This window comes from Pempheris klunzingeri, chromosome 14, assembly GCF_042242105.1.
Source record: "Pempheris klunzingeri isolate RE-2024b chromosome 14, fPemKlu1.hap1, whole genome shotgun sequence".
Taxonomy (NCBI): domain Eukaryota; kingdom Metazoa; phylum Chordata; class Actinopteri; order Acropomatiformes; family Pempheridae; genus Pempheris; species Pempheris klunzingeri.
Window position 1 is genome coordinate 11,278,333 of NC_092025.1, and position 15,436 is coordinate 11,293,768.

Here is a 15,436-nt window from a genome sequence, read left to right on the forward strand (position 1 = left end):
AACATTGTAAGCATAATGCTATGGTACTCAATATCCATCGGAAAACACATCATCTTGCCATGTTTGCGATAATAAAAGCTTCTTTTCCACTGTTTAACATAATCAGGTTTTCATAGGCCATGAAACATAATGTTCATGTTCATCAGACAAAGTAGCCATAACATTTTACAAAAATGATTCAGGATCAAAAGTGTTTATTCTGATTCATACTGAAATATGACAAATATCAATTATAAAAGCATAATGTCAATTAAAATTACCCTTGTTCCTATGCAAAATATGAAATATTACAATTATTAAAATATATATAAATGTGGCAATTTGTTTGGTTCTTGTGGATGACTTAGTGGATTAGGTGTCTTAGTGTGACAGATACCTCTGCTCACTGAGAAGCATCTGGCAAAGGCAACAACCCATCTGCAACACTGTCAGGTCTGCAGCCTGATCTGCACCCTGCAGTCTGTAACCCGCCGGCTGGTCACACGGTGTTACAGTCTTCTTTCATTACCAAATACAGTCCGACTGTTGCAAATAATCAAATAAGAAACAGATCAAATATATGGATTTTATAACACAATTAGTACAAAATAATAAAAATCGTTTTGTTTTCAAAATCCTCAACAGGATGATTTCTGTTTTGCTTCCATCTTAAGTTTGATATTAATGCGCTTGTGAATGCAAATATTATAAGCGCTAGGAAATATGGATCATCCATTCTTTCAGTAACTGCTCATTTATGAGCCGACCAGCCAGAGCATTATGTCATTTCAGTTCAAAAACTCTGCACTGAGGACCTCTGCTGGTGAAAAACCATGATGAGATGCTTTGGAGTAAGGACGTGCGACATGACCTCATCATATCAGGCCTGCAGCCTCTACTATAGCTAGAGGGAGCTAGCTGCACACTGGTAGACATTAAATACAGTACCATTGTGACTTTCATGAATAAAATATTTGTCAGTACTAACAAATAAGTCATAACAATAAAATGTAAAAAGTGCCTATAATCATCTCCATGAATGACAATCATAATTCATGGAGAAAAGTCCTAATTAAGACTCACTGGAATGAAAGTGATGCAAAGAGAGGTGTGTCTGTATATGGTCAGCCACAAGACCAGCTCATGATGGTAATCTGGCAGCAGCAATCAAAATGCTGGTGTTCAAAATGTAAAACAATGCTCACTCGGATTACATTTGGATATTAGTAACAAGACAGAAATGATAAAATAAATTGTTCTTGCAAACACTAACACACAGGGGGGGGGTCATCTTATCTGGGAAAAGATCCCCAAGAAGTTGTGATCCACTGGCCTGACATTCACACACATTGCTTTTCTGATAAACTGAACAAAAGCTAAACATAACAGGGAATGTATGGCAGAGATTTAGTACGGGGAAGGAGAAAGTCGGAAAATGTTACAGCTGCAAGATTTAGTGATGCTTCAGCCACTCATGGTACAAAAACAAATAAAAAATTACTAAATAGCTTAATTATGCTGTATATCAACTCTTTACATGGTTACATTATAAAGTGTGTTTCTGAGCATGAGTTGACCTACAAATACTACTAAGTGTAAACAGAAGTAGATTTTTTGTTGACCTGATGAACATCCATCTCAGCTCTACACAAGCGAATGCTCGCTTTACGTTGTGTTCTCCAAAGGAATCTAGTGGTGTGGACCCTGATCTGTTGGGATCAGTCACACCATGAAATGCATGTGTCCTTCAGCACCCGTAACCATAACATCCATCCAGATACGCATGGCCTCAGGCGACGGGGCCACCATGTAGTACACCCGATCGTGGGTCTTCAAACTGAAGGTCAGCGAGGGGTTGGGGCTCTTGGGCGCGGAAGTGAATGTAATTTGGAGACAGAACATTAAGGGGGTGGGGGGTGAGGTGATGCATGTGTGGGAGGGAGAAAGAGAAATGTAGGGAGAGAAATAGAGGATAAACAGTCAACAATGTTCAAAGAAAATGAGGCATGTGTAGACGATTCCACATGCTGAACATCACACACACACACGTGCACATAAACTGACTTACTTTGTGTGCGTTCTTTAAATGGTCATAGTACACCTCCTCTATGGCTTGGAAGTAAATGACTCCTTTCATCTTGGTCTCATGTTTGTCTGCAGCAGAGAATATAAACAGAACTGCTCACGGACTGACGGCAAAGTGATCAAAGCTCGTTCTCTGCATCCAGACAACCCGGGCATAGCTCAAAAGTGACATCACTGTTGCAGCAACTTTGTCTGAGAACTGAGGGGAACTCACCTGCATAGTAGGTGAGCGTCCTGCGATTCTGGTCAAAGACAAACCAACGCTTCTTCCAGGTCTTGATCTTGCCGCCCATTTTGACCAGGAAGCCTCGACAGGTTTTGTCAGTGATGGCCAGATGGAAGCAGGCATCTGGGTTGTGTCCAGCTGCCTCAATGTGGCCGTGCAGATCAAAGTCGTCTTTCCTTACAGGGAGGTAGCGGCTCAACAGCCGCGACTATGAAAAAAGCATTGCAATGAAAGAACAGATGTACAGAATAAACATTGTACGTTACTTTGCTCAAGAAGTATATTTACATGAGGCTAATGGTGGAAAACATCAGATTTGAAGAACATGTGATTAGTTATTCTGAATACCTGTGACCTTTGTTTCTCCCTGAGCTTCACCTCCCTCTCTACAAGTCTCTGTCTCCTGCTCGTCTCCTCCTGCAGTCGTTTCTCCAGTTCCTCCCTTCTTCTCCGCTCCTCCTCCAGGGCCTGTCTGCGCATCTCCATCTCACGCTCCTGTGCATATGCCACATGGCGTAAATTACATCCATCGTCAGACAAACACATCCATATCCGTCCACGCGGAGAATTTTGGTTATGTTTGGCGTCTTACCCGATGCTCCAGGAGTCTCTGCTTCTCAACCTGGGCCTCTCGGAGTAAACGCTCCATCTCCTCGAGCTTCGCCATATTGGACGTGCTGGCACTGATGGAAAATGGAAAACATACGCTGTCAGACACAAGGAGAGGCAGATCTCTCTGACAAGGTGATGGGAGACACTCCTGTTTGTGGGACATATAGCATGACCTTAAACAATAAAGCAAATGTAGGTGACAGAAAACTGTAACGAACACAGAGAAACTGAGGCCATGCAAACAAACCAAAGATAGACTTAATGTAAAGGATTTTAGTTTTCAGGCTTTTGTTTATTATTTTTTCAATATGCTAATGTGTGTATAAGTGTGAGAAAGAGCAGTGAGATGGCATGTGGGAATGTTTTTGTGTATTTCATTTCCCACAAATGCACAAATACTCGGTGCATCACAGCCTCTTAACCAAACGCATCTCCTGTTTAGAATATCTCTCCTGAACATCTTTATGCTCCAGTTTCTTTCTTCTGAAAAAGACTTTTCAAAGCCGCCTCTCATCAGTGCGTCATCGCGGTTCTAACCTGGAGATGTTGTCTGGGGAGCAGGCGGAGAAGCTGGTCTCCAGGCTGTCAGAGCTGTCCACGCTGACCGTATCTGAGGCCTGGCTGTTGTCCGGGTAGGAGAAGGAGTCCAGGAACACATTAGGCTCAGAGACCATCCTGCTGCAAAAGTCGCTCCTTCTCTGTCTGTCATCATTCATGTGTGCATGGCTGTTGCCTGCTGACAGAAGAGAATATTACAGTAACAACATGGAAATACGCTGATTTCATGCACAAAATAACAACCGCAAGGTTGGAGTTCATGAGTTAGCTGGCCAAGTGGGATAGCGCCAGGAAAGAGAGAGAAAGAGGATGTTCATTTGAATAAAGAAGACGGGAAAGGTAAATAGTGTTGGTGAGGTATCACAGTACCTTACAAACAGAAAAAGGAAAGAATTTTAGCCACCGTCTACAGAACTAAGATGAGTATTTGTAGAGTAGCTTGTAGAAGTGCTGTTTAGCTTAGATTTGGCAGACAGTCTATAAATCTTCAAGCGAAAAAAAAACTTTGACGCATAAAAAAAAATGTATTGCTATCAAAACTGTTCCATTCAAATGTTACAATATTTAACATCATGCTTTTATGGGGTTTTACATTTTGACAAGATTTAATCTTTTGAAACCAGGTTTCTCAAAATATCAATTATACGTGTCTAATTAATTATACATAGTTCACATATCAAAAGATTACAAGCACTGCCATTAGCAATGAAGAGACTTGTTTTGAACAAGCTCTGCAAAACAAGTACTCTGCTTCAAAATCACAAATTCCTATCTTGTATAATGTAGAGTACTTCTGTTAAGACAAACATTTAGTCTTTGATATCAGATTTGGGCTAAATGTGGGTCCCTTTGTGCATCACTACAGCATTTCCTGCCCTGATACGTGTGTACCGCCTGAGGTTTTAAAGCTGCTCACACACAGTATGGATTTGATGCAGAAAAGATGCGACAGCCTGCTTCTGTGACTCACTCTTGGGCAGACGGCGGGCATTGAGGTCTCGGTGGGAGAAGCTGAAGGCTTGTGGAATGACGCTGCCACAGCTGGAGCTTTGGGACAGAGGCAGGTGGGCCTGAGGGGGACACAGCAGCAAACACAACCACAGACGGTCACACAACTAGAAAAGATCCCTCATGCACGAAGTACTTCATGAGCTGGATGGGTGTTGCAAAGTCAGACCGAAACTTGGGTGGATCATTCTCCAGGGACAACAAGTCCTACATCCAAATAATGAGGGCAGTGCATTCCACAGTCAGGATGAGCACCAGTATTTTGAAACTGTTATTTGAAATTTACGAATGTTTTATTCAGATATACTAAGATCCAGCTTTCAAAATCTGGGTTATTCTTGCTTTAAAGCCTCTATCACAGTATTAGAGTATGAGCTTTGAATAAGAGAAATACTAAAAGTCCTCTGAAGACCAATGGGTCTTTTGAGCAGAGTAGAAACACCCGGTTTGATCCCACTGTATCCAACCTTTAATGTCTGCTAAGATTAAAAAGTAATGACCTTAGGGGGGAGCGTGCGGCCCAGCGATCTACCATAAGAAGTTAGGAGCTGCTGGCTCCTCTTATGAGGTAGGCTGTCACTCGGGTGGGAAGAGTTTTCTTTGCTGCTTCTTCTCCTTTCCTTCAGAGAGTGCAAATGCTGCTGTGATCACAGAAATCAGAGGAATCACAAAGGATAAAATAAAAATAACAGGACTCCTTATCAGGGACATCTTAGCTTTGGTCGTTCATAGTGTGAGCTACTAAAAGCCAGAGGAGTGCTCAGCCGGTGGAAACATAAAGTGTTATTCTAACTGTAATTGACACCCACCTCTGTGATGGCTACAGGGCTGTTAGTGAAGGTCTGCCCCTCAGACAACTCTGCATACTTTCCCTCCAAAGACGCCAGTTTCTCTCTCTCCTGTGGACATCAGCATCGGAGCTTCAAGTAAATAAAATCAAATATTTACAATATCAGCATGCAGAAAATGTCCTTACCTTCTGAAGCATGATGAGCAAATTGTTTTTCTCTCTCTGGAAATTCTCTCGTTCTTGCTGAGCCTGTAAGGTAATCTGTGAGGACTGTTTCTTCAGCGTCATGAGTCTTTCCTGTGACGAGACACAGCACAGTATCACTACATGACATCCTGCAGCTTTAAATGAACCAAAGTAATGTAGAGAGTGCAGATGTGTTATTTTATAAAGCAGCAGTGAGGTGAAAAAGAGAAAAGTCTCATTTTGGGCTGGAAAATGTGATGTCTTCGTTACACATTAATCTTATATGCGCACCCTGTTTCTGCGCCCTCTCTGTGGATTTGACCTTGATTGAAAAATCAATTCATTCTCGCTGTCTTTATTACTATGCAAATAGTGTTTCATGCTTACCATTGCTGGTATTGTTGTTTCTTGTTATTAGTTCATGCTTTGTGCTGCAAATCTCACAATTTTGCAGCTTTATTTTCATGCACAACCTGTTGTAAGATTAATGACAACAAACCACAATGTAGTAATTGAAAAAAAAAGCAAGAAAAAGTTAAGATAATCACCACAAAATCTTTTACAGGATTTACATCTGCTTCAAGTTCTCCATATATGTATTTTATGGTTTATTTCATATGACTGGGGATTAAGATGAGATTATGCACTGAATAGTGCATTTCAACTGATTACATTGGATTAGATTAGATTAGATTATTTTAGATTAAATTAGATTAGATTAGATAATACTAAAAATTAGCACTAAAGATCTACTTTAGTTAAACCATACAACAGCACACATTTCAGATCTTGATCAAAATTTGGGGATTTAACTTACACTGTTGAGGTGTGTTCTGTTATAGTGATCGCATAAAAAACCCCATAGTAGCAACTACGGTACACATTGAAAAGTGATGCAGTGCCAGCGCTAACCGCGGTGCTAAACATGCACTACATGCACGCTCAGAAAAACCCCTCTCTCTGTACCTTGCGAGTGACAATTAGACGCTGACTCTCTGCGATCTCTCGCAGCAGCTCTTGGCTCTGATTCTCTTTTTCCTCGCCCTGATTAATTTCTCTCTCCAGTTTCTGAAACTCCAGATCCTCCAGACTTTTTGTCTGCTCCTCAGCCTCCTGAAAAACACACATACCCCAAAGGAATGAACTATAACTTTTAGTATGCTGTGTATGCCTCTATGGTAAACCATGAATGGAAAATGTGTAGTACTAAGCACAAACTAACTAAGCGACCAGCTGCTTCAGAGCCATGTAAAATAGATGCAAGTTTTGGCGATGTAGTGAGTTGATTTTCATGTCCATGATGTCAGGTTTCAGGGAATTTGGTTTTCCACTAAATTGGAGTCAGACGCACTAAGAATTTTTTTTACACATGGTAACTATTTGGGCCCCTTCCTAAAGGTGGGTCTAAGGAATAACAGGGCTGAAACAGAAGTTGTGAAAGTGAGACAACAGCAAGGGATCCAGGATTACAGAGACCAAGGTCAAGAAGGATAGTAAGGGCACAAAAAGAAACAAATTGAGAAGAAAAAAACCAGTATGGGTGAAAAATGAGAACTGAGATGTTTGGTTTTTCTGAGTCTTGGCATAACAGTCTTGGCTAACATGAGCTAATTCTGGAGAACAGAGAATAAAATGCAACGTATGGAGTTGGTTTAGATGTTCTCCCCAATGGTTTATCATAAGAATACTGCTGCAGAAAAAAGTCAGCAAACAGGATTTTTTGTTTTTACTAATCTTACTACTACTATTAGAAGGCCTTTCAAGTTGCTTTGCAGATCCCTTTTGTGATGACGCCCCTTGGTCTGGTGTTGTACACCTTTCCTCTTGGAATCATGATTTGTTTGTTTGGTTTTAAAGGAAATGTAAGTGATCCCATTTTAGCGGAAGCTGAGGTTGACCTGAACTGATCCCTGTTTGCTTGAGCTTTGGTTTCAGAGTCTCAGGACGCGTGTCCACACACAAAGTTTTGATGATGAGTTCAGCTCTGACCGCCCTGTGCTCAGTTCCAAATGTAGGACACACTAAGTAGAGGTTAATCGTGGCTTGACCGTGTTACATATTTTTACCTGTGACTTCTCAGTGTGGCTCTTCACCTCACTACCATGTATTTTTTTTTTAAGTTGGTCCAGAAGCTCAGTTTCTCTCTGCAGCAGGGCCATCTCCGACTCCTGTTCCCCCTTCAGAAGAGCACACTCCACCTCCATCTGTGGGACACAGCAGCACAGAGTGGAAAAAAACACTTAAAATGAAGCAAACTCAACTAAATATCTAAGCAGACAGAATAACAACACCACTGAGCATTAAGCAGCTCAGTTCATCGCTTCACTTTGATGGGCTTCAGCGGTAAACTACAGTGACACAATGCTCTTCAGTCATCAGTTTATCTGACCCCAGATGAGAAATAATCAGGCTGCTCAGGTGTCGGTTGTGTCCCTACACGGCACTCTACCTCTCGGACAGACTCCTCCATCTGGTTGTCCAGGTCTTTGATCTTCTGCTCCAGCTCCTCTATGTTGTTCAGAACTTGAATCCTCTCTTCCTCTATATGAGTTACTTCCTGTTTCAGCTGCACGCTCTCCAGGGCCTGAAGTGACATCAGGAATGCATATAAATACTTGGCTCTACAGGAGACTTCTGTGAATACTCATATATGCAGTACATCTAAGAGAAAAAATCCCCATTATAAAGTGTGTTGGTTGTAACTTCTCTTGGTGGTTATATCCAAAGTTTCAGAGAGTTTTTAAAACTTGAGGATCTACTTTTTCCATACATAGCTACAGTAAGTTGTTAAACTGATATGCTAGGCAGTAGAATCAGTTTTTTCTGAATTAGATGACAGCAGCTGCTGCTTCAACTCATCCACAGCTGGATCACTGACAACAGGATTCTTTTCCACTTGGTGTAATGGAAATCTCTGTCAGTGCACTCTGGTGCCGGTTGTGCCAAAGCACTCCTTCTCTCATCGTCTACCAACATCCTACAAATATTCATTCATACTCATATTTGGTGATCCTGAATCAAAAGGTATTCTTTTTTTTTTTTGGACTGTTTTTGTGGCCAGCGGCTCTAAGATTTATAGTTTCCCAGACGGGTTGTGAGCGCTCTGTCTTCCTGCACACACTGCTCTGAGGAATGCAGGAGATGGAAGAGAGGGTATTTAGAGTTTGTAAAACTCTGTCACAATTGACCAAGTGTGGAAATGATGGGCTCAACTTGTAAGTCTAATTTTATAAACTCTAGGTGTGTTTGAAAATGGTCTCTTTCACATAAAAAGGACTGGTTGATTACCTGCGTTGATGTGTTAACTACATTCAACCTCAGTATAAAGTTCAAAACATCTGGAAAAACGAATGCCTTTGCCATACATATACACTAGCATTCTTCCACTCACACACACACACACCGTTGTGCATGCACGCACATGTACACACCCACACACACACAAGCACACTAATTCTCCGTGGGATAAAGTCATTTCCTGTTCCCCCGTCCTTAAAGAGTTTGAGTGGCTGAGTGCTGAAACAAAACTGGGGCTTCTTCATTAAAACCAGACACACCACTAGGTTGTAACTGCCCTAGAGTGGAAAAAAGCTACACTTTTACAGAGACAGTAACTCAGCGACACTAGCACTGAGACAGTGGAGGAGGTGGCTAAAATCACAGCATTTTATACATTTGATGTATTTACATTTATAATTAAACGTGTTCATTCATTTCTCTTTATGTGCGGCGAGGCCTCCCACTCTGACACATTCAAAAAAGTTGATGAGAGAAAAGATGAGTCCAAATCATAGCAACATCAAAGCTGTGAGGAGGTCTTGTGCAACGGTGGTTTCCCTGTTTATGTGTCTGAAGAACCCACATAAACAGGAAATGCACGAACGGCTAACTGTACTTCAGTGATTTAAAGGAATCTACCTCAACCAAAAGAGGTTTATGTGCTGAATAATACAGCAACAGATAAACACTATATGCAACCGTCTTGCCATGGATGACTCAGAATCAAGAGCTTGGCGCCACACATGTTTGCACTTTTTGTCTAGACAAATTCACTTAGAACCAAATATGAGGCAAAATTTGTCACAATTTGTCTGATCATTATGTTTCTTGGACCACATTAGTCCATTCAGCTGGTTGTTTCTTTTAGTTTAGCAGAAATAATGGATGCATCAATATATAAATTGTAAAAATGTCTTGGATTTTGCCACGTTGCTCACATACTAACGACATAGTTGGCATCTCTGGAAAGTTTTTTAATCTGCACTAGATTTTAAAATGAAGTTCTGTGGAAATGGAAAGCCTGACCTGACATAGGTAAACAAAGATCAACAAGCTGCCAGAGGTCTGATAAACTACATTCCACAGCAGGGGTGTGCCCCATTAGTCTTCAACACAGATCAGTCCACTCTCTCCACTCACTTTAACACCCATTCTGTAGCAGGAAGTGACTGAAACATGGCAAAGCAATGATTAGAGGAAAGCAAGTAAGAGAGGAGGGGGACAGAATTGGGGCCTTCTTCATCGAAACATTAAGTCCAGGTGATGCAGCCTAATCACAAACTTCACGTCCAACAGCCAGATGCAATGTGTCACAGGTCTCTTTCAGTGCAGGTGTTACTAATATCATTAATGGTGCCTCTGTTCCCAGTAAGCTATGTCAACATACACAATACCAGGACACTGAAACTGAAGCAGCTAAATGGAATTCAGATATATTTATTTTACTTTTACACCTGTGAATTCTCTACTGTCTAAGCTCTTACCAGGACTACTATGACCTGTAATGTTAAAACAAAGCAGCCAAATGTTGCAGAGAAAAACGTGAAATTCCACTTATTAGTATTTTTATATTGACAATAACTCAAATAATGCCAATAATGAAATAGCAAGTTGCGTTTCAGGTTTTAACTTTTCTTTTAGCTCATTTAGCTTTTGGTGCAAGAAAAGAAATACCTCAGTCAGAACTTTGCATGGAGACACAAACTGTGACAAAAAGTGAGTGCTGGACTTACATTAATGTCGCTCCTATCTGCAGGATAAGTAACTGTTTGTGAACATGTTTGCTGATGGGTCTGCACAGTCAATTGCACAAAATGTACACACCACTATACAGCACGTACTGTACTGGACATTTTTTCACATAAGGGTACATCCTTTAGGTATTTTTGGTCATCTGCAGCTGATTCTACTGGCATTAACTTGACTTGTTATTCGGACCAAAATTTCCTTCCTTCCACTAACTTAATTTTGAAGATTCTTAGTCGATATAATTGACTGTGATTTGATTTAATTTCCCATTTCTTATACTATTTGGATGTTTGTGAGGATCTGTTGATAAGAGTGAATTTGGTGAAACTTACTTTGGCTCTGTGGTGGGTGGAGGGTGAGGGGGCACTGCTGTTGAGGCTGATAGCAGGTGAGTGGGACCTGGCTTCTCTGTAGCCGCTCTGCTGACGCTGGCTGGCCTGCTGCTCCTCCTGGAAGTCTCTGGCTTTGGCCCCAAAGCAGCTCTCTGGAGCAGTGCTGCTGGGAGAGTCAGAGAAGACCGACTCATCGTCTGACACCTGCAGCTTCTCCAGCTCCTTGTTGATCTTCTGCAGGTCGGACACAGCTGAACCTGCAGGCTCTCTCTCCACATGGCCCAACTCAGTGCAGAGGTTTAAGATGGTCTCTAGACGCTGGCACTCCTGTAGACAGGTGATCCATATATAACTATTTTAAATTATGTATTTTACCGTTAACTTTCATGTCTTATTTCCAAACAAGGTTGAACAAGATGTTAAGAGGTTGTTAAAAACAAACTCACCAGTCTCTGCACTTTCTGCTCCCTGAGTCGTTCATCTCTCTGGTGCTGGTGATAGTCTCTCAGCTCCTCTTTGCCATTCAAAGAGCTGATGCTGCCCACCCTCTGTCCAGGACCTAGCCCACCCTTCCCAAAGGACAACCTCCTCTCTCCGAAGCCCAGATCTATACCTGTCCCGTCCACCTCTACACCCAGAGAGCTCAGAGAGGCCAGGCTGGCTCTCCTGGGAGTGCTGGGCATGCTGGCTGGTACAGTCACATCTGGCGGCTGCTCCAGGGAGGAGAGGCTGCGCCGCTGCCCTGAAGAGCCCACTCCTCTGTGGGAACCCACTGAGTGGCGTGACGGTAGCGACAGAGCAGGGGGGTCTGCTGCATTGTGAAGCCGCGGCAGAGACCGGCTGTGCATCCCCAGGCTGTTGAGGGAGCCAGTTGAGTATTTCCTCTGTCTGGAGTCTCCTCCAGCTTTGCCCTGAGAGTAGAGCCTGCGGCCCATGCGAGGGCTGGATGGCACACTGGCTGCTCCACTTTTGACCCTGGGAGAACGAGGTGGGGGCTGTCCATAGGCAGATAGCAGAGAGCTTCCATCCATAGCGTTAGAGAGGAGCAGACTGTCTTGTGACTGGTGACGAGAGTGGGAATGACGGAGCAAGCCATTAGGGCTCAGCTGGCGTTCACCTTGGCGAGGTGATGGAGGCACGCTGCTGCTGGTCATGTAGGAGAGGGCTCTGGAGGCAGACGGAGGCCGTTCGGTGTTGCTGAGGATGGACAGTGGCCTGGCTGACTGGGAACCAACAGGTGAAGGCACGCTGAGGTATTTGCGGCTGCACTCAGCTGCCCTCAAGCTGGCCTCCAGAGCACTCTTCCTGCGCTGCAGCGTCTCCATCAGATCCTGCAGCTCTGCCTTAGAGCGGGAGCCCCTCAGCAACGTCCCACCCACTGAGCCAGTGCTGCTGTGCTCAATCTTCACACAGTCTGTAAAAAATAGAAAGTTGACAGAGCATGAAATCCTGTCTGTTTTTAGACTATGTCATAAAGTCAGGTTTAATGTAACCTCTCTAATAAAGCACCAGCTCAGCTTAGAGAACTGCTATCACACATGTGCTGAGTAAGGGGGGGAAAACCAGGGAAGAATGTACGCTCATACAGTTCTGAGCCCAATACAAACATTGGCTCAATCAGTGGTTAAGCCTCTTCTAAAAATGGAAGAATGCTGGTGGACCAAGACAAGTCAGAATGCATCGTAGTGTCGACTGTAAGAGAAATCCTGAGGACAGCCTTTACTCCAGCACAAATACCTCAGCAAGCAGTGTGGGGACATTGTCCTGAGTCATGGGTGGCTGGACACCGAACAAATGGACAGTGCAGTTCATACCATATTAAAGAATATTCATCTTCTGCACCCCTTTGCCATAAAAACTCCTTCACAAATATTTTTATGAAACAATTCTGGACCTTCAAAATGGCAAAGTTAGGCCAATAAAACTTGAATTATTAACACAAGATCTAACCTCCGTTATATTTGTGACAGTCTAGTCATCTTGAAGGGATAATCTGACACCCTCCTCTCTATAAATAAACAGCTGAAGTGACACTGTGCTCTCCACATTGAGATAAAGTCCTCAGCCCTGTTTTTTCAGCTGGTCATCATTGGAAATATTAGATATGAAACGTAGAACCTATAACTGCAGATTGTTGTGAGATTTATGTGATGAATCACTCGGTTGAAGCGATCAGTATCACAGATTCATCTAAATGTCACGAGAAAACAAGAAGCCATCTTGAATGCTGCATTACCTGTGCCGTAGCCCAGCGTGGCGACAGCACTCCTCTGAGGAAGCATGCTGTTCATCACACTGACCTCCTTTCTCTGATCCAGTCTGAGGATGCGGGATTCAGCTGGGCCTTATGTGCTTTGTTCCCTGAGAAGAGGAAATCAATATGAAACTCACAAACATGAAATGACTGTAAGAAACAGCAACTTCTTGTCTTTCTTATATTGTCACATAAGACCTATAAAAACAGATGCATCTTAATCTGGAATATAAATAAATACTAATTAGCTCAACTTTCACCATGCACCAATATTCCTGCAACATCATACAGATGCATGTTGAATCCATACCCTGTGATCCACTAAAAACAATACCTCAATTCAAGAAGATATTTCAGATGTGCATAGTTAAACGGAAAGAAAAAAAAACTTTCCTAAAGGCTGAGTAGAAAAACAGATCCGGAGGAACGTTTTTATGCCTGGCTCAGTGTTACCAATAAAAACCGGGTCTGAAAAGCAGCACTCTGCTCCTTAATTGATCTTTTAGCCTCAAACTCATGACTAGTCCTCGGAGGTATTCCCTCAGAGCCCCACACTCATTGAGATGGCAGTCAAAGTGAGAGGTGCAGGCTGGGTAAATCTGGACTGGGATCGTTTGAGGACTTAAGGTTTGCTGCAGCTCGTGCTGACACAATTAGTCCATCAACTGTAAATGGAATAGAAATTGAAAACATTTTTCTCATTTATGGAGTAAAAACACATATTTTGTAGGTTGTAGTTCAACAGATTCAAATGTTGCTTCATTTTCACTCATTATAAGTCAAATACTTAAAGTAGTTAAGTTAAATACTTTTTAAAACTGCATGCTCTGCTGACTTTAGATTTAAACTGATCTTATAACTGTTGACATTTTACTGAGTAAATGATGAATAAGGTTGTCATCAGCATAATCCATAGATTGGATGGTGATGAAAACTGCACTAACACAGCCTCCAACCTAAAGTTCTTCCAGTGAAGGTGCTAAACAGCCAAATTTAACAAAATTTGTTAAGTCAAGAAAACTAAAATAAATAAATAAATCCAATAAAACTAGGAAATAGATCTTCAGGTCCCCACACGCTATGTCACAACTCAGGAAAATCAGATTGAGTGAGGATATTATTAGTTCCAGTGATATATCAGAGGGATATTAAAAGTCAGACATTACTGTTTCCTGAATTCACAGACAGCACACACACACACACACACACACACACACACACACACACACACACACACGCACACACTGCAGAGAAAGGTGGCTGATCCAAGATTTTCTGGTCCTGCTGTCTGGAGAGAGGGCCTACAGGAAGTAGGGTATCCTTTTACACAGTCACACAATCAATCAGCATGAGTTCATTCTCCAGACCCCTGAAAAAAGGGGGGAAGAAAATCCTAGCCTCATGAGTTTTTACTGCATCACCCAGACTATAGGCCAGTGGGCCAGTACTGATCCTAAACACAGACGTGTAAACAGTTTGAAGAAGGGCCACTGATTAAATGCTGTGTGGTAACGCTGTGAAGATAAACCCGATCTTCAGTTTTCAATGACATAAAAAACAGAGCAAAGCAGCATATACATTAGAAATGTTTGAGAAATAACTTTAAAACAATCAAATATCTAAATAGTTGCAGATTAATCTGTCAGTAAACTAATCCATTCATTGACTAATTCAACTGTACACTGTGCACTTATGGATGCAGTTGTCCACTTTTTTAAATGGTTGTATCATTTTCCAGCCACAATAAGTCAGTGAGGATAAACATAGTGTGTAATCCACCATCTTTTAGCCTCCTCTTTAAAAAGCCAGATAACTGTAGCCATTACTGTAACCATTTCTTGTGCAGCAGCTTGACAGATTTGCTTTTGCCTGAGCTACAAAAAACACGATTCGGTTCAAGTCATTTTTCTGCCATTTAGCAACAACCGTGCATGCATTAGAGATAACAGATGTACTTCCTTAAACTTCACTTTAAAGTAAATCAGACACAATGCAGTGATGTGGTTTTCCCAGAGCATCACTGTTGGTGTCAGCCAGGACTGAGTCGACTTTGTTAAAGAAAAACTAACCTTTGTTTTCTGCCCCACTCACATAGTTACGCCTGAGATTTCTTTTAGCGTGTCTGTTGTTGTTGAAGCTGAAGCCCTCTCTCTCTCTCTGCATGAAAGTCTTCCCATGACAAAGGAGCAAATGGGAGACCCTCTCCTCCTCTCCCCTCCCACCTCAACTCTCTGCTCAGACTCTCCTCCCCAGGAGAGAGAGAGAGAGAGAGAGAGAGAGAGAGAGAGAGAGGGAGAGAGAGTGTTTACTTTTTAGCATTGGGCCTGGTTGCTGCCCCTCTCTGGTTAGACACAAAATTACTCTCATGTAGAGAAGTT

General features: G+C 42.3%; 1 protein-coding gene across 2 annotated transcripts; it reads right to left on the minus strand.

Annotated features, from left to right (window-relative positions):
• Positions 1-245: 245 nt before the first annotated feature.
• phldb2a (pleckstrin homology-like domain, family B, member 2a) lies at positions 246-15,201 on the minus strand. 2 transcript variants are annotated; one of them, XM_070843393.1, is made up of 17 exons: positions 15,128-15,201; positions 13,041-13,165; positions 11,251-12,218; positions 10,805-11,131; positions 7,894-8,028; positions 7,511-7,648; positions 6,411-6,557; positions 5,445-5,555; positions 5,278-5,367; positions 4,969-5,106; positions 4,431-4,530; positions 3,440-3,638; positions 2,883-2,973; positions 2,639-2,785; positions 2,279-2,498; positions 2,048-2,133; positions 246-1,842 (listed from the first exon to the last, which is right to left on the minus strand). In XM_070843393.1, the coding sequence occupies exons 2-17, from the start codon at positions 13,093-13,095 to the stop codon at positions 1,702-1,704; spliced, it is 3,093 nt and encodes a 1,030-aa protein (XP_070699494.1). In that variant the 5' UTR covers positions 13,096-13,165; positions 15,128-15,201; the 3' UTR covers positions 246-1,701. The 2 variants fall into 2 exon arrangements, with proteins under 2 accessions (XP_070699494.1, XP_070699493.1); XM_070843392.1 differs by having other exon boundaries at positions 4,969-5,109.
• Positions 15,202-15,436: the final 235 nt, after the last annotated feature.